The sequence below is a fragment of the Protopterus annectens genome, chromosome 5.part0, assembly GCF_019279795.1.
Source record: "Protopterus annectens isolate FY-2018-M chromosome 5.part0, PAN1.0, whole genome shotgun sequence".
NCBI lineage: Eukaryota > Metazoa > Chordata > Ceratodontiformes > Protopteridae > Protopterus > Protopterus annectens.
In genome coordinates this window covers 866,330,552-866,348,657 of record NC_056735.1, presented here as the reverse complement: position 1 = coordinate 866,348,657, position 18,106 = coordinate 866,330,552, and the positions used below count along the sequence as shown (strand labels likewise).

At 42.7% G+C, this 18,106-nt stretch overlaps 1 protein-coding gene across 2 annotated transcripts in view; it reads left to right on the top strand.

The window, feature by feature from the left end:
* NAXD (NAD(P)HX dehydratase) overlaps window positions 1-18,106 on the top strand; it is an 870,139-nt gene that overhangs the window by 535,622 nt on the left and 316,411 nt on the right. For both annotated transcript variants that reach the window (XM_044072663.1, XM_044072662.1), the window contains exons 6-7: window positions 16,731-16,781; window positions 16,907-17,011. In XM_044072663.1, coding sequence (XP_043928598.1) covers window positions 16,731-16,781; window positions 16,907-17,011 — 156 coding nt within the window. The remainder of the gene's footprint in view (window positions 1-16,730; window positions 16,782-16,906; window positions 17,012-18,106) is intronic.

Here is an 18,106-nt window from a genome sequence, read left to right as displayed (position 1 = left end):
GGCCCACAGACTTTGTAAAGCCTTTTTAAAAGGAGCTTTTCATATTAGACCACCAATTAGATCTCCTACGTCACCTTGGAGTCTAAACTTATTGTTATCTAAGTTAATGTTGCCCCTTTGAACCAGCCTCCTCTTGCCCATTGAAATTTTTGTCATGGAAGACTCTCTTTTGGTAGCCATTACATCCGCTAGGCGAGTATCTGAACTTCAAGCTCTCCATTAAGCACCCTTATTTGATCTTTCACTCTGACAGAGTTTCTCTCACTAATTCATCCTTCCTTCCTAAAGTTTGTTCTATTAATAATATTAATCAGTCCATTGAATTACCCACTTTCTTCAAGAATCACTCCAATAAAATGGAGTATATGTTGCACAAATTAGATGTTCACAGACAGCTAAGGTTTTACTTGGATAGAACAAAAGATCACAGAAAAACTGATCAACTTTTTGTAGCCTTTGCTGATAATAGGAAAGGAGTAGCGGTTACCAAAAGAACTCTTTCTAAGTGGTTAACGGATTGTATCATCTATGTCTATGATTCTTCAAATCAAACTCTTTTGCACAAACCCAAAGGACATTCCACAAGGTCAGTGTCTACATCCCTGGCTCATGCAGCCCGCCTACCACTAGACGCTATTTGTGCGGCTGCTACTTGGTCTAAACCACATACATTCATTTCTCATTATAAGGTAGACAAGGTTTCTAGGGACAGGGCAACCTTTGGTTCCACTGTGCTCATGAGTTCCTCAGGAACAAGGAGCTAGGGAGATTGAACACTATCACATATAGAAGTTATGTCCTTACCATAACGCCATGTGGAGTGTTCATCTCGCCTTTGTTCTTACATTCCCATCCTCCCACCCTTAGGAAGAACGTTCAGTTTGGTGCCTGGCCTGGGGCATTCTACTTCTGCATTGCAGTTGTTGTATATATAGTTGACATGTATATATATGTGTATATGTGTATATATATATATATAGACTCTTAGTTCTGTGCATATGTGATGTAAGCATGAGTGTGCTCTCTCTGACTACTGGTTTGCTTGCAAACTAGATCTGAGGTAAAGGCAGAGGGGGATTGTGGGTATTAGATTGTCTCGAGCTTCTTCTCGATGCAGAGCAACCCATGTGTAAGAACAAAGGCGAGATGAACACTTCACATGGAACGTTATGGTAAGGACATAACTTCTATTTACTGCTGTTCCACGGAACAGACATCTCTCTCATCTTCTTATGCACCAGTCTTAGTGCCTGGATGAGTTCAGATTAATACCTTACATCCATTTATTTCCTTTTTTAACACGTTTATTGAATTATCATTCAAGACATAGGCAAACATACATTTATGTAAAGGAAAACAAAGCGTATTAACATATATTCCCAGTTGCGAGCATTATACGGTACATGTATTCTTTTATATAATTAGCATCAATCCAACATTACATAAATTGTTCAATTCCTGCCTTTCCTTAAACCTTACTCTTAGTCTAAAACATTGTTCTGCATTATTATTAATCAACTTTTTCTATGTAATTTGCTTCTATCCTTTTCTAAAGCTCCCTCATCCAGTTCTTTTGCTTTGTTGCAATATTCAGTGCTTCAAATATAGTTGGTGTAGACTTGATCTCCATTTGCTAGAAACTGGTGTTTTAGCAACCACCAGACTTAAACTTAACAAGACCTTACTGTGTCTAGACGATTCAGATGCTCTCTCCCAAGATAAAAAAATTAATTTCCTTAGTTTCATGCATTTGCTCACCCAATATTTCTAAGTACTCTGTAGGGAATTTTTATAGTCTGTCAACTCATTACACTGCCAAAACATATGTTCACAGTTACCTCTTTCTTCTCCATCACATCTCTGTTTGGCATCTACCAGAGGAGAAATTCTTGAGAGTCTGTTTAGGGTATGAAACTAGTTGTGCAAATACTTCCAAGCAAAAATGTTAAATTCTCTACTCTTTGCTGCATTTTTGGGAGCCATACATATGTTCTCCCATTGTATCCTTTAGAATTGCTTATCCAATCTCTCTTCCCAATCTTTTCTAAACTCCTCTGACTGATTCTTGTAGTTGTTGTGCAGTATTGCATATGTCCTACTAATCTTTTTAACAGCAGCTTCTGTTCAAGATTCAACTAAAAACTCTACTAAAACAAGTCTTTCACTTAAGATCCCCCCTATCCCTTTCTCTTTGCCTATCGCTTCCTGTTACAGAAGGCAGTCTGTAGCCTGCAGTCCATATGTCTTCTTTACCTGTTCAAATTCTGTTACCTTTTGTCTCTGTAGTTATTTGCTCCCAGTGCTGTGGTTCCTGTAGCATTTCCTCAGTAAATTCCAGGCCCCTCTTGCCTATTCTGTGTACTCCTAATTGTAGTCATCCCTGCCAGCAAAATCTCCTTTCTCCATTCTATTGTTGGCTTAGAGTACTTTCTGCTACTTTATGACTATAATATTCTTTATGGTTGTTGTTACCCTCCTTAGGGATTTGCATCCAAAATCCCAGTCTCTCCTTATTTCTTGAATTTCCCCACTGCTTCATTATCATCCCTCTCCAGTTTGAATTATAGCTTTTTACTTGTGTTTTGTACATGAGCCTTAGCTGTGCAGCTCAAAAATAGCCATTCAAATCAGGTAATCCTAAACCACCTTATTGTATTAAAAGGGTCAACTTATCCCACTTGACCCTTGCCCTTTTCCATTCCCAGATAAACTCCTTCAACTTTTTGATTACTGTCCCCACTTCTCTGGTTGATAAAAAGTTGCATGACCTGTATATAAAATTAAATGGACTAAAAACATTTTCATTGTTTGTATCTTTTGCCATATCCAAAACAACAGCTTCCAGTTTGTTAGTTTTTGTATTAGCATTTGATCTGATGTCAGTCTTCATTTTATCCTTGACAGATGGGTCCGGTTCTGATATCAACGGACTCCACCATTACTACAGCTCGCTCCAGCCAAAAACTCTCAAGCTTCACCTCTACCCACAATCCCTCTGTCTCAATTACCCCAGATCTCATCTGTCACTTTCCGAAATGGTCACATTTAGCTACTGCTCTCGAGCTTAGTAAGTTTAGGTTAAATTCTTTTGTCCTTTAAAGTTTCTCCTAACTAGTTTAGTTCTTTTTCCTTACACGTTTGTGTATTTTCCCACTATCATCATCCTTGATAGTCCCCCCTTTATAGTTTTATCCTTTTCCCATAAATGTTTGTGTACTTCAACTATATTTCTGATCGTCCTTTTTCCCTTTTCTCGTCTTTTAAAAAATATATATTAAAAAATAATAAAAAACAAAATTTCTCTTTCATTACCTGTTCTTTCCCTTCTGCAGTGTAACTGCCTTTTTTCTGGTGGTGGTCTATCTGTGGATATAGCTGAAAATGGTAAGGGCTTCCCCCCTCTGGTTTTAAAAAATGCCAGAAGTGTGGCCATAAAATACCCTTGTCAGATTTTCACTCTGTCTGTGTATATTACCTAGAATCCTTGCATCTACAAGAAGACTGCAGTATTTTGTCATACCTTTAGCCACTGAAATAAACGTATTTTAAAAGGTGTACTTCTCTCAGCTTTTTGCAAAGCCTTCTCTTCTGGAGATAAAGCAAAAACAGACATTTCATCTCCTTCGTCCTCATCTTCTGTGGACAAAGGCAAGAAAAGAAGCCTGTCTATTCTGGCCTCCCCGTCGGTTCCAAAAGCAAAAAAAAATTGTCGCAGGCCTCTGATTCTGACACATTGGCACTAACATCCGGCACCAATTGCTATTTCAAGCCCTTCAACATCGAAGGCCTTGGTGCAGGAAATTTCTACTGCTTCATCTGCTATTATCATGGACATAGGATTACCCACTCTCCTTCAATTAATCCCTTTGCTGGAGAACTCCCTGAAGTTTTTCTGCAGAAGCCTAGGAAGTGTTACACTTTTGTCGGTCTGCTCCACCAAAAGTCTTTCTGAACTCGACATGGAGAGGCTAGTGAATAAAATCCTTTGGGCTAGATGACTTTCAGGCCCCCCCTGTCTGTTCTGAACCCCTCAGGTCTTAGTACCGAAAATTCCTTTACTCGGCTAACTACTCCCTCTCTAACCTCTTCGGAGGTCTTAGAGTAGTCTGTTACAAATCTCCCAGCACTGACTACCAGCTGCAGAGTTATTCGTGTCTTCAGAACCAGTAGTTACTGTGAGCTCTTAGGTTACTTTGGAACCAGAGATCTCCCAGAGCCGTAGCTACCCTATTGGTTCCAGGGGGCAGATCTTGACTGCAGGTTTTTCAGAGCTGTCCCTGCTTCAGAGCTTTGGCTCGAGTTAGTTCAGCTTTGGCTTCAGTTTTGAGGGTCGGTTCTTCAGAGTGGAGAGTGACCCCAGTTCTGAGGCACTCTATCTTTGTTCCGGGCTCCCTTCCCTCTTCAGGGGGGCCAGCCTTCAAGGCTATGAAGAGGTCCCGTTCTCTTGCAGAGACTCGGTCGGCACTTTCCCCCTCGGAACAAGTACCTCCCTCTAGTTCAGTTATTCCTTCTGCCTCTCCACTGGGGCAGCGGGTGCTGAAGCCTCGAGCTTCACAGGCTTAGGTGCTTTCATGTTCTGATACCTCCCAGATTATCTCCCTGAGAAGGTCCCTCAGAAAAAGTGCAAGAGGAAGCACTTGGATTCCTCCCAGGAATCAGTCACTGAGGACTCCGATTTCAGTGAGGGGGAAGGATCCCCCCCCCACACACACACACACACACACACACACACACACACACACACACACACAGTCACGTCCTGAAGATGTCTCGTGGAGACGTTCTAGAAATTTTAAAACAAAGGGGTCGCTGGAAGTCCCAAAACCCTTCCGCTGAGGAATCTGTTTACCTACAAGCTTTTGGCACCCACCCATCTACTTCTTGGGTGACCCTACCCACTGATGAACTCATTCAATTGATTTCACAACGGGCGTGGAAGGCTGCAGACACCATCAAGCCCATCCCCAAAAGACCTGATAAAATACTATCCCTCCCCTCGAAGATAAACAGTTCTGGGTCAAGGGGTTAGCTGTGGATGCTATGGTTGTAGCAGCCGCCACTAAAAGGAACTTGCTAAGGAGAGTTCCTCTGTCCATCTGCCCAGCAGGGAGGGGAGTTCCTGGCTATAGACAGATTTGGGAAGCAAGTCTATGCTTTATCAACCTTCACTTATAAGGTCCTTGAATTTTTTGGCACATTTCACCAGACTCCGAGATCTGATTAAGGAATTGTCAGACACCCTAGCGTGAGCTGTAGCTGAAGGAGTCCAAAAGGAAGTGGTTTCCCAGTTAGTCACCCCGGAGTCTGTGTCCAGTTCATCCATGAGGCTGATCGATCATACAGCCGAAAGGATGTCTAGCGCAGAGGGTACAGGGGTAGCCGTAAGGAGACTTGCCTGGATGTACCTATTTGACCTTGTGGATCCATTCAAGACTTCTTTCGTCAGTGCTCCTTTTGGCGGAACTTCTTTATTTGACCCCAAACTAAAAGAGACATAATCCAGGTGTGAGAAGAATGATAAGACCCTTTCTGCTGTGATCGTGCATTTCTCCACCCCCAGGGGTAATTTTCCAGGAACCAAAGGAGTGGTGGAAAAATGTGGTTCAAAAAATCCCAAGGGCCATTCTAGAATGCAGGTGGAGGAAGTTCCCCTAGGGGCAGAGGGGGGAACCAAAATGGAAGACTCCATCCACATGGCAGAGGTGGTCCACAAAATCAGGGCTTCAGGGATTCCTTCCCAGGAAAGTCCTTTCAGCGTTCCTGAAGTGAGACTCTGTTGTCTTCCTCTGGAGGCAGATAGGGGATGCTTATCCTTGCACCTAAACACCTGGCTAAATTTAACAGCAGTTTCCTGAGTGCAACAGATCCACAGGCTCTTATCATTCCCTTTTCTCACCATCTGCCCGTACTCAAGAAAATCCCCGATGTTCCACCCAGTCAGAGGGATTCAGCAGTGCAAGAAATTCAAAAACTGCTGGACAAAAGACTCATCCAAGACGTCCCACCAGACCAGAAAGGATCCGTAACCTTCTCAAGATTCTTTTTAGTGCCAAAAAAAGACAGGGGACTGTAGACCCATTTTGGATCTCAGTGTGCTGAACAAATCTGTTTGGCAAGCAAACTTCTGGATGGTCACAGTACAGTCTATTCCCTTTCTGAAGAAAGACTACTGTATGTGCTTAATAGACCTTCAGGATGCGTATTACCATATAAAGATGAGGAAATGCTGCAGAAAGTTCCTCCTTTTCTGGTTAGGAGCCAGTCATTGCCAATTCAGAGTACTGCCCTTTGGTCATATCATGGCCCCAGGGTGTTCAGCAGATGCATGTCAGTAGTAGCAGCTCAGTTGAGACTGCAAAGATTCTCAGTGTTTCCATACTTGGACGACTGGCACATAAACGCTTCTACCAAGCATCAGTTAATGGTAGCAGAGACTACACCTTCGATATCTGCGCCCATCTGGGGGATTACAGTAAATCTCAGAAAATCTCATTTAACTCCAGCATAAAATTTAGAATTCATAGGGGCTGTACTAAATACTCACAGTAGCATCCCTTCCTCCAGAAAGACTTCAGAGAATATTGATACAAGTACAAAGGATAATCCACAGAAAGAGGGTTCCAGCTTGACTAGTCTTATAAGCTCTGGGGTCGATGGCAGCATCAATAACTCTAGTACCTTTAACCTGGTTTCATATGAGAATGCTACAATGGATAATAGCTTCCCAGTGGCCTATCTTCTACCAACCCTTGTCAGACCAAATCTTGACCACCAGTCATTGCAAAAATGGATCTTTGGTGGATACATTCTAAACAAGTTCTCCACAGTCGCCCCTTTGATGTTCTTCGTGTTTCACTGTTGCAGTCATCACATTTGGGTTATCTGCCTGCAGGTAGCCCTCAGCCGGCCTGAGTACCAGAGTCTTGGATTCCTGCGTCGGATGCTGTCTCTTCTTCCATGACGTCAGGTCAGGGGTATAAAACATGCAACCGATGCCATTAATCAGTCTTTCTTGCCATGCGGTGCCCTAAGCAGAAGCAGTTTGCAAGTGCCGGTCAGCTGACTCCTGAAATTTTCGTTTTCGAGCTTCAGAACAGAAGTCTTCAAAAAAGCTAAGTACCGCATTGGGGATCCTTTTTCTTGCTTTTAACTGATGTCAGTAAAAGTTAACAGTTGTATTACCTGTGGAAAGCAAATATTTTCATTCGTACTGCATTCCTTGCTTAGGCCCAGACCACAACGTCCCTCGCTGTCGATTTTGTGCCTTGTTCAACCCAGAACTATTCGTCGTCGGGCTACATTTGCAGCAAATTATTTCGATACTCTGTATAACTATCCAAAAATGGCTTCGGTAAGCCATCCGACTACCTATATTCTGAAAAAACGTAAGGATAAAGACAGAGACAGACCGCATAAATCCAAAACTGCCGATGACGTTTCCGTTAAGCTAGTCGCCAGTCCGCCAGTACTCAGGCGCTTTCACACCCCTGATACCCGCTACTTCAGATTCGCAGGCCTCTAGTGAGACCCATTCGGAGTCCGGTATGCCGCAAGATGCTTCAACTATGGAACCTGCGGATGTCTCTACCTTGGATGGGTCCGGAGCCGCTGTGCATGCACCGGCTTCTGAGGGAGTTTTCAGGCCTACAGACTTGCATGTTAAACAGACGCCATCTTCTTCATCCAGGCCTAAAACTCGCAGCATGCCTAGAAAACAGACGTCCAAACCTCATGACCAGGCCCATATGCCTAAAAAACAAATGCTTAGAATGGCTGAAGACCTTATTGTCTTAAATAGGGGAAGCAAACCTTCCCCCTCTAAGAGATCTAGAACTGATTTTCCTTCTGATTCTCCTGATCAGGAATCTGATATTTCTATTTCTTCTGATTACAAGGATTTGCCCTTATCTACCTATGAGGATTCTGATGCAGAGGATTCCATTCCCTCTGCTTCCCCTCCAGAAGATTTTTCTTTTGGTAAAACCTTGCATACTCTTAGGGAGCATTTCCGCTGGGAAAGCCAGGCTTACTCTGACTCCAAAAAGAGGCTTAGGGAATTCTTACTCCTTCCTCAACACAGGCCTTTAGCTATCCCTCCTGTTCTGGACATTGTAGATGATGCTTTCCTGGAATCTAGCCTTTCCCCAGACACCTTACCTCCAGCTCCCAGTAAACCTGACCGGTATTACAGAGTACCTGACTCTCACAAATTCCTGTTCAAGAATCCTACTGCGGATCCAGAGACCATTTCACAAGAACCAAAGGGCATTAAGGCTACTGCTGCTGAAAATCCTACCCCTTCTGATAAAGATTCTAGAGCCTTGAACAGATGGGGTAAGAAGGTGTACAAGTCTGCTACTTTGGCCATTACGGCTTTAAATTGCCAATTTCATATGTTGAAGTACCAGCAGCATATTATGGGACTACTTAAACAGAAAATTATGTTGATTCCTGACTGTGCTGAACACAAAGAATTACAGGATTTACTGCATTCTGCAGAACAAGTTAGTAAACATACTTTGCTATGTGGTTTTGACTCTGTTTTGACTCTTCAGAAGCATCTTGCAGGGCTGCTGTCACTGGGTCTGTACTTAGAAGGCATGCTTGGCTTAAGGAGCAAAACTTGCCAGATCATGTTAAAGATAAATTATTGGATGCTCCCTTAAACCAAGACCGCCTGTTTGGCAACACAGCAGAAGAAGTCCTCAAAAAGATGGAGGAAAAAGCTAAATCTATGCAAACTGTTAAAGAATTCCTGCATGTGCAGCCTCCCAGATTTAGTAGGCATTGGCTTTCAAACAATTGGTCTTTTCCAGTCTTTTTCAGGCCATCTCAGTCCAAACTCAGGAACAGCAGACCACCTAGGTTACAGTCTCAGGATACGCACAGGCCTAAGCAGTGGGGGGCTCCCACTTCCAAAGCAGGGAGTAGTAAGGCACCCCCACATGGAAAAATGTCACTATGACTTAACCTTAACTCTTCCAAGCCCTGCTCAACTGCCTGCTCCCTTAGGAGGAAAGCTCGCCCTGCATGCAAAAAACTGGGAACTCATTACCCAAGACAAATGGGTTTTGAATATAGTTTCCCAAGGATACAGATTCTACTTCCACACCCTAACGGTTGGCCAGACCTGCCCCCAGATCAGGGGGCAGAGGCCCAACACCAGGTTCTCTCCCTTCTAAGTGTCAGAGCTATTCAACCTGTCCCAGCAGAAGAAAGGGGACAAGGTTTTTATTCAAGACTTTTCTTGGTACCCAGAAAAGACAGCTCCTGACGTCCTATCCTGGACCTCTCTTCTAAACACCGTTTTGGTAATTCCAAAATTCAAAATGCTATCACTTCAACAGCTGCTTCCTATGCTAGGCTATGATGCCTGGTTGGCAACCTTAGACTTAAAGGAAGCTTGCCTGCACATTCCAATAACGGAATCTTGCAGGAAATACCTACGCTTCAGAGCAGGCTCCATGCACTATCAGTTCTCTGCACTTCCCTTTGGCTTATCTGCTGCGCCCAGGGTATTCACAAAGTGTCTAGCTCCAGCCATTGCATTTTGCAGGCAGAGAAATATTCAGATATACCCATACTTGGACGATTGTCTGATTCAGGCAGAAAGCCAGGACATGCTTTTAAAACATCTGGCATTTGTAAAGAAACTTCTAACCTCACTGGGGTACACCATAAACGAAAAGAAATCTCACCTAGTACCCTGCCAACAGATTGTATTCCTGGGAGTAGCTTAAACACAACTTCCCAGATGGCTTTCCTCACTCCAGAGAAGCAAGTTTGTTTGACAACCTACTTCAAACTACTGGCCATAAAGTCCTAGCTATCTGCAAGTCCTGGGGTTCATGGCCTCTTGCATTCTACTAATTTCATATGCAAGACTGCATATGATGAAACTACAATGGTATCTAAAAAGCTTATGGTGTCAACATTCTCAGGACCTGGAATCAATGATTCTTATCATTCCTTGTATAAAGACAGGGTTCCTTTGGTGGGCAGAGGCCCTCTACCACAACAAGAGGCTCCTTTTCACTCTACCCCCTGCCACCCAAACCCTAACCGACACATCAGACTATGCATGGGGGGGCTCACTTTGCAGGGAAGTGCATTCAGGGCAAATGGAACCCGAGACAGATGCACCTGCATATCGACCAAAAAGAAATGTTAGCTGTACAGAATTCCCTGACAGCCTTCAAAGACCACATTCTTCCAGGACAATTATTGGTAAAGACAGACAACACCACAGTTATGTGGTACATAAACAAGCAGGGGGGAACCCACTCGTACCCTCTCAGCAGAATAGTCATGGCACTGTGGAACACAGCCTTGAGCTACCAAGTGCACCTACAGGCTCATTTCTTGCCAGGCAAGCTAAATTCTGTGGCAGACAACCCAAGCGTAAATCTCATGGACCCACACAAATGGAAACTGGAACCAAAAATATTCAACCTCTTGAAGAAGAAATGGGGATTCCAGAGATGGACCTGTTTGCCTCCCCTCAGAACTACCAATTGGACAAATTCTGCACAAGGACTTACCACAGTCAAGCTTGGAAAGTGGATGCCCTGTCTTTTACCTGGGAAAGCCTCTCAGTTTATGCCTTTCCCCCTCTGCCTCTCCTCTCGATGGTTCTGCTAAAGATCAAACAGGACAAACCAAGGACAATACTGATTACACCAGACTGGCTACGCCAGCACTGGTACCCCCTATTGCGCAGTATGACACTGCTGGAACCATGGCACCTGTCTCAGACGCCTTCCCTGCTGTCCCAGCAGGCAGACCAGATTCTTCACCCTCAGCTTCAAGCCCTGAACCTTGCAGCCTGGCTAAATCCTTGAGATGTCTAATAGCATCCCGTCAGTAAGCAGGTGCTAGATGTCATTCTGGAGGCAAGGAGGCCTAGTACTAGAAAATCCTATGCTGATAAGTGGAAAAGATACTGTTCCTGGAGCCAGACTCAGGGTCTGGACACAACGGTGCCAGGCTTACCTCATATACTTCAGTACTCAACAAAAATGCTCCACAAGGGCCTATCCTTCTCGTCAGTTAAAATTCATGCCTCTGCCATTTCAGCATATTATAATACTGAACCACCCCTCTTCTCTCACCCCCTGCTAAAGCAATTCCTCAGAGGGGCCAAAAATTTAAGATCCCCCAGGAGAGCCCCTACTCCAGCCATGGACCTTAACGTTGTATTGGAAAAGCTCACTCTGCCTCCTTTTGAGCCAGCTGCAACTGCAGATTTGAAATTCCTTTCTTGGAAAACAGCCTTTCTTCTAGCCATCACTTCAGCAAGAAGAATGTCTGAATTACAGGCCCTCATGGCAGTGGAGTCCTTCATTATCTTCCACGTAGACATGGTTTCCCTCAAGACAAATCCTTCCTTTATGTCCATGGGTGGTGTCTGGTGTGGCCCTTAATCAGTCCATTCATTTGCCTACCTTTTTTCCCGAATCCACAAAACAAAGGAGAACAAATACTGCACTCGTTGTGCACAGGCAACTTGGATTTTATTAGGTCAGGACTAAGCCTCTCAGAAAATCTGAACAGCTGCTAGTTGGCTTTGCTGCAGGGGCAGAGGGGCAGGCCATTTCAGAGCAAACCATTTCTAAATAGATATCCCATTGCATTCATTTCTGCTCTAAGCAGCATGGAAAACCTACCCCACAGGAGATAAGATCACATTCCACCAGGGCTGCATCTACCTCTACAGCCTTTCTCAGAGGTGTCCCTATCATGGACATCCTAGAAGCTTCTACCTGGAGCTCTGTACATAACTTTAACAAGTATTACCACATGCCTATTTTTTCTAAATCCAGAGCTGGTTTTGCCACTGCAGTCTTACAGGGCGTAATAGCTGGCCCTAATGCTCTCTAACTTCCTCCTCCCTTCCTTAGCTTTGGGAATCAACCCAAATGTGATGACTGCCACAGGGAAACACGAAGAACATAGTACAGTTGTGTACACTTAAATGTAGATGTTCGAGTGTATTCACTGTTGCAGTCCTGGTTATCCTCCCTCCAGCCCCCTGACTTCTCTTGGCTGTACCTTTTCTTCTTCTTTGGTGTATTTAAGCTTTCTGGTGTATTTGCTTTTTGATGGAGGGATACCATAACATAATTGCTTCCCATTGTGGGGGCACCTGACATCTGGGACAAGAAAAACTGATGTAATGGCGTCGTCTGTATGTTTTATACCCCTGACGTCATGGAAGAAGACAGCATCCGACGCAGGAATACAAGACTTTGGTATTCAGGCCGGCTGAGGGCTACCTGCAGGCAGATAACCCAAATGTGATAACTGCAACAGTGAATACACTTTAACATCTACATTTATGGTAAGTGTACACAACTGTACTTTCTTCCAGAGCCCACAGCCGTAATGACCATGGATGCCTCCCAGATGGGGTGGAGGGGGGGGCATTATCTGGTCAAGACAGTCCAAGGCACTTGGTCCCCTTTAGAGGCCAACTTGCACATCAGTGTCCCGGAGTTAAAAACAATGCTTCTTGCATTACAGGCCTTTCAGATAGCCCTTCCTCAGGGGACCATTGCAATTCAGACAGACAGTATGTCAGTGGTTTGGTATATCAGTAAGCAGGGAGGAACCAAGTTTTATCCCCTTTGTCGAGAAGCCCTCGATGTGGCAGTGGGCGATCTCTTCCAACCGCTTTCTAATTGCAATGTACATTTCAGGGAGTTCCAGTGTGATTGCAGACAAATTGAGCAGATGCAGCCTTCAGCCTCATGAGTGTTCTGTCAATATAGAAGGGGCAAAAATGATATTCCATTGTTGTGGTCAGACTTGCTGTGACCTGTTTGCGTCTCCCCTAAACAACAAGTGCAGCAATTGCTTCACTCTGATTACCCTCTGGGGAAATCACCCAGTGATGCTGTCCTCCACAATTGGCCCCCTGGTCTCCTATATGCCTTTCCTCGATACCAACATTTTTACAGAAAGCACTCTGGTTGAAAAGTACAGTAATCCCCATTACACCATTTTATCCTCGACAGATTTGGCTCCCCTTTCTTTGGCCTTATCTGATTTGACAGCCCTGTATTCTGGACCCGGTTTCAGAATCCAGACAGGCTTGTTCACCCAAACATTTTGAACCTCAAGCTGTGACAGTGTGGTTTCTTCAATTCCATTTGTTGCCAAGCACCCTAATGTTTCCTCTCCAGTATGATACATTCTCTTGTCTGCTCATAAACCTTCCACTCGGAAACTATGCACTAGTAAGTGGAAAAGATTTACTATTTGGGCCCATGAAAAACAAATTAATCAGTTTTCTGCTTCCACGGAGAAATCTTAGACTTTTTGTAGCCTCTCTTTTCAATGCTAGAGATTGCAGTTGGCTGCGTTCTCTAATTTTCATGATGGTTTAGAAGACCATTCTTTAGCCTCTCGTAGACTTTGTAAATTGTTCCTTAGGAGCATGTTTTTGTTAAAATCCCCATTCAAAGACCCCACTCCTCCTTGGGATCTGAACTGTACAACAGGATGTAATACATTCCCCCTTTGAACCCTCTGCAGAATGTAATCTGACGTTTTTATCTTGGAAGACAATTTTTCTTGGTAGCCATTACTTCCGCTGGGAGGATTTCAGAGATCCAGGCCTTATTGTCTGATCCTGATCTGATTTCTTTATGGATAGGGTCTCCTTATGAGCAAACCCCTCCTTTTTACCCAAGGTAGTATCAGAGGCTAATATCAATTAGATGATTAATTTACCAGTTTTCTTCCCAAATCATTGAAACAAAGGTGAATATGCTTTACATTTACTAACATCCATAGACAATTATGTTTCTTATTTACATTGAATAAAATTAAAGACTTTGTTAATTGAAAGACAATTATGTTTCTACCTTCACAGACCCAAAGACATTAGAAAATCAACTCAGCTGTCTGTTTCCTTTTCCAATGCAAAATTGGGTAAAGCAGTCAGTAAGACTACTCTCGCTAAATGGTTGAAAGATTGCATTTCATTCATTTATGATTAGAATAAATTAACCTTGCCTAAGCCCGTCAAAGCTCACTCTACAAGATCTATAGCCACTTCAGCAGTTTGCCAGTCTAGAGCTTCAGTGGATGATATTTGTGCATCAGTTACTTGGGCTTCTCCCAATACCTTTATTACTCATTACAAACTGGACTTGGTCTCTGGGGGAAGATCATCCTTTGGCTGGATGGTGCTCAGGAATATCCTTCTGCGAGTCCACCCAAGATTTTCGGTAGCTAGGGACTGTCTCCCATCTGTCAAGGATAAAATGAAGATTGACAACATCGGATAAAGAAGTTATGTACTTACATAACGTTCCATCTCTGTTGTGTATCTTTATTTATCCCTCACTTCCTTCTCTCCATCCCCCGACCTCAAATAACATACATTGCTAAACATAGGGAATACATTTGTAATTTTTTATATACATTACAAATGTATTCCCTATGTTTAGTAATGTATATATAAAAAAAATACAAATGTATTCCCTATGTTTAGTAATGTATGTTATTTAAATGTATTATAAGCAAAGGCAACTATAGGGTTGACTGTGAATGTCAGTGTTGAGTTTTTATTGACTGCTGGATTTTAAATGAAGGGGATGTGATATAAAAAGGGTTAATTTTTAACTTATTGTGTCTGATGAAGTTTGGTGGTTACACCAAACAAAAGGTCTTACAATAAACTGTTTTCAGTTATATTCCTGTGCATTTCGTTCTCTGCTTTTACTGCCGTGTTTTTGCTAGTTAGGTCTGCCAAATTACAGTACATGTAGGGGGTACTGAACCAGTTTGTTTTCCTTGGTTTTTATAGTCTGTGTTCGTAGTGCTTTTTAGATGACCACTGTAGTTCTATGTATTTAGTTTTGTCTCCCACCAACACACTGAAGAATACTGGTGTGAGGTGTTAAACTTTAAATAGCTTAGGCCTGCAAGATAATATCTAGGAGCATTTGTGGGTAACATATATTTTTACTGTGCTGGTTACTACTCTCTGTTTTGCAATCTGGTTTCTTTTTGATGGATATGGCTTGCATATTTGCATATTTGCATATATGCTTTGGTAAAAACTGTACCCATGAAGTACTACATAGGTGGTAGTAAACTTAACACCGAGAGGGTGATAAGAGACCTTGGGACACAGGTGGACAGTAGTTTCTCCTTTGATAATAACATCACCACAGTAGTCTGGAAATCCTTCTACGTGGCACACCTCATCACAAAAGGTTTCTCATCCAGGAAAAAAGAGATCATTGTTCCCCTCTACTTGTCACTCATTAGACCTGTTAGAGAGTACAGTGCCCCTTTTGGTATGTACCTCACAAGACATCTACAACAACTGGAAAGACCGCAGACATACCTCCCAAAGAGGATTACCGGTCTCAAACAGATGCCCTATGCAGACCGTCTCAAAAATCTCCAGCTTTACTCCGTCACATATCGCCTACTCATAGGCGAACTCTGCCTAACATACAAAGAAAGCTATGTCAAACCCAGAGCTGTTGGACATACTCCACTTAAAGAAATCCCAATCCCTCCGAACTACACGCTCCAGGGGCCTAACCTTTGTCACCACAGTAAACAGAACATGCTGGAGGGATAGATTCCTGTCCCAGAGACTTCGACTGCTTCCAAGATTTGGCCAAAAGCAGATGTCTGCTTGTGGTTTTATCCCAGTTCATTGGATGAATGTCCTGAAACTGTCCTAAAACTAAATGCCATGAAATGCATAATAGTATCCTTTGGGAAGTCATCCACTCCTGGTAACGATCATATTGACGACACAACCCTAAGAGTTGACCCAGTAGGCAGGGTCTTGGAGATGCACACAGACAGTATTCTAGCCTTTGACCATTGTGTCTACAGTAGTGAGGAAGTCATTCTATGTTATTCAACTTAGAAACAAAGTTATGGCATCTAGATCCAAGGAAATCATTGTTCAGACCTATCGAGTACAGTGCCCCCTTTGGTATGTACCCTCACCAGGCATATCCAACAATTGGAACATCCACAGATATTCCTCAGTAAAAGAATACAAACACACAAGTAACATGTCTTATGCAGACTGCCTCAAAACCCTATCCCTGTAGTCTGTCACCCCAAGGCTGTTGATGGGAGGTCTATGCCAGGTGTACAAGACATTGTCAGACCCAACTCTGGACATCCATCATATCCACAAAACAAAAAGCACCAGATTTACCCATTCTAAAGACTTAAACCTAGTCTGTGATATAAGTAGGTCATGCTGGGGAGAGAGTTATGTATCCCAGAGACTACTCATTCTCTGGAACAGCCTCCTCATTCATGTGAAGCAGAGTTTCCCCCCTAACTTGGACAGTTGGATGGGGAACAAGAAAGTCATCCCTGGTTTGACACCTGTGTCTAAGATGGGCACAGGCAGCCTCTAAATGTTTCATCTTCCAAACCCCTGCTTGAAAATGTTTCACCTCCCAAGCCCCAGCTTACACTTGTCAAGGGTACCAGAACTCGTCAGAGATTTGGGATGCATGGCTAGGCTTAAAAAAGCCCTTGTGGTCATTAGCCTAGTAAACACCTATAAGCCAACGAACTTTTCTTCTATTTAAACACATGCTCTTATGGTTAGTAACCTCGCATATCAGTGTTTTCCTTTCCATTAGAAACAGTAATGCATCATTGCTTGTTTTCTGCATTTGCTTTACTGCATGTCATGTAAGTTTGAAATAATGTTTTTTCATTCTTTCTCTTAGGGTATCCTAGAAAAGGCAATAATGAAAGGAATACCTATTGTCATTGATGCAGTAAGTATGAGTGTAAATCTGGCAGGAGACTGCTGTTTGATTCAGAATTGAGTCTACTTATATGTAGTGTGTGAAGTTGAAATGCTGAGTCTTGAAACCTGCATCACCTTTTTTTTTTTTCATAGGATGGGTTATGGCTCATTGCCCAGCAACCATTCATTATTCAGGGCTACCGCAAAGCAATTCTGACTCCTAATATGGTTGAATTTAACAGACTGTATGAGGCAGTAGTAAGTTCTTCATTTTTTGAAACTTAAAACAAATGTACCTTCACCAGCATCTGCCATAAAAATGGTTGGTTTTAAGAAGCTTGCCAAGATGTTAAATAAACTAGCTTTTTAGGACTGACACCTGTCAAAGTTCCACATAAAACAGTATTGAATTTCTTTACATCTTACTAACGTGGTAGCTTGTAAATGCAGAACTGGATTTTTTTGTCTGTAATGTCAGCATATTTAATGAACAAATAAAATGTAATGTACTGTTAAATACCACTTCATATTTGCTTAGGCTGCTCACTAGTTGCAAACCAAATTTGCAGTTTTGTAACCTAATGAAAGCTTATTTGTAACCGCCCTGGACTTGGGTAATGATGAATCTCTACTTAGTATCACTGGGAGCAAGACTAGATTTGTATATGTTGTCTAAATTTGTTCTATACATTTTTATTCTCCACCTCTGTAAATTCACACTTTATCATTCACACAGTACATCTTTACCAGTTGTGGTACTTTTTATATGTTATTGTATGAGCAGGATTGTGGCTGGACACTTGTTTCAGTAATTTCCCCAAAAGTCCACCTCATACAGTGAACTCTGCAATGCTTTTCCAGTGATTCAACTGCCTCCAGAGCCATCCAAGATGAGAAAAGAATATTTTCATGATTTAACTCCACTGGTACTTTGTTGTTTGAGCATTTTTTAAGCATTTATTTAATTTTGTGCCAAAAATTGTCATTTCTGTTTGTTGGCTGTTCTAGTTTGCATACCTCCAAATCCCTTTGCAGATGGGTGAATTAGAGACTTAATTGTTTGGTAGTTTGTTATTGTTCAGTCTGCACCTTAGAGCAACTTTTGCTGTGCTTTTACATTAGGAAAATTCCAGGATCAGACATCTTGTGGCAGGAGGTGTTTACCTGGTCTCTCCGAGTTGGGAATCACTACAAGAAGCTCAAGGTATGGTTATTTATTGGTTAGAGGGCATATGGGTCAGTTTTCAAGCTTTATTTTCTCTGCACAAAGCTGCCCTGTGGGCAGTGTACAGCAGCGAATGCCTTGACAGTAACATTTGTGTATAAAGTTAGGACTAGAGCCAAAACCTGTTA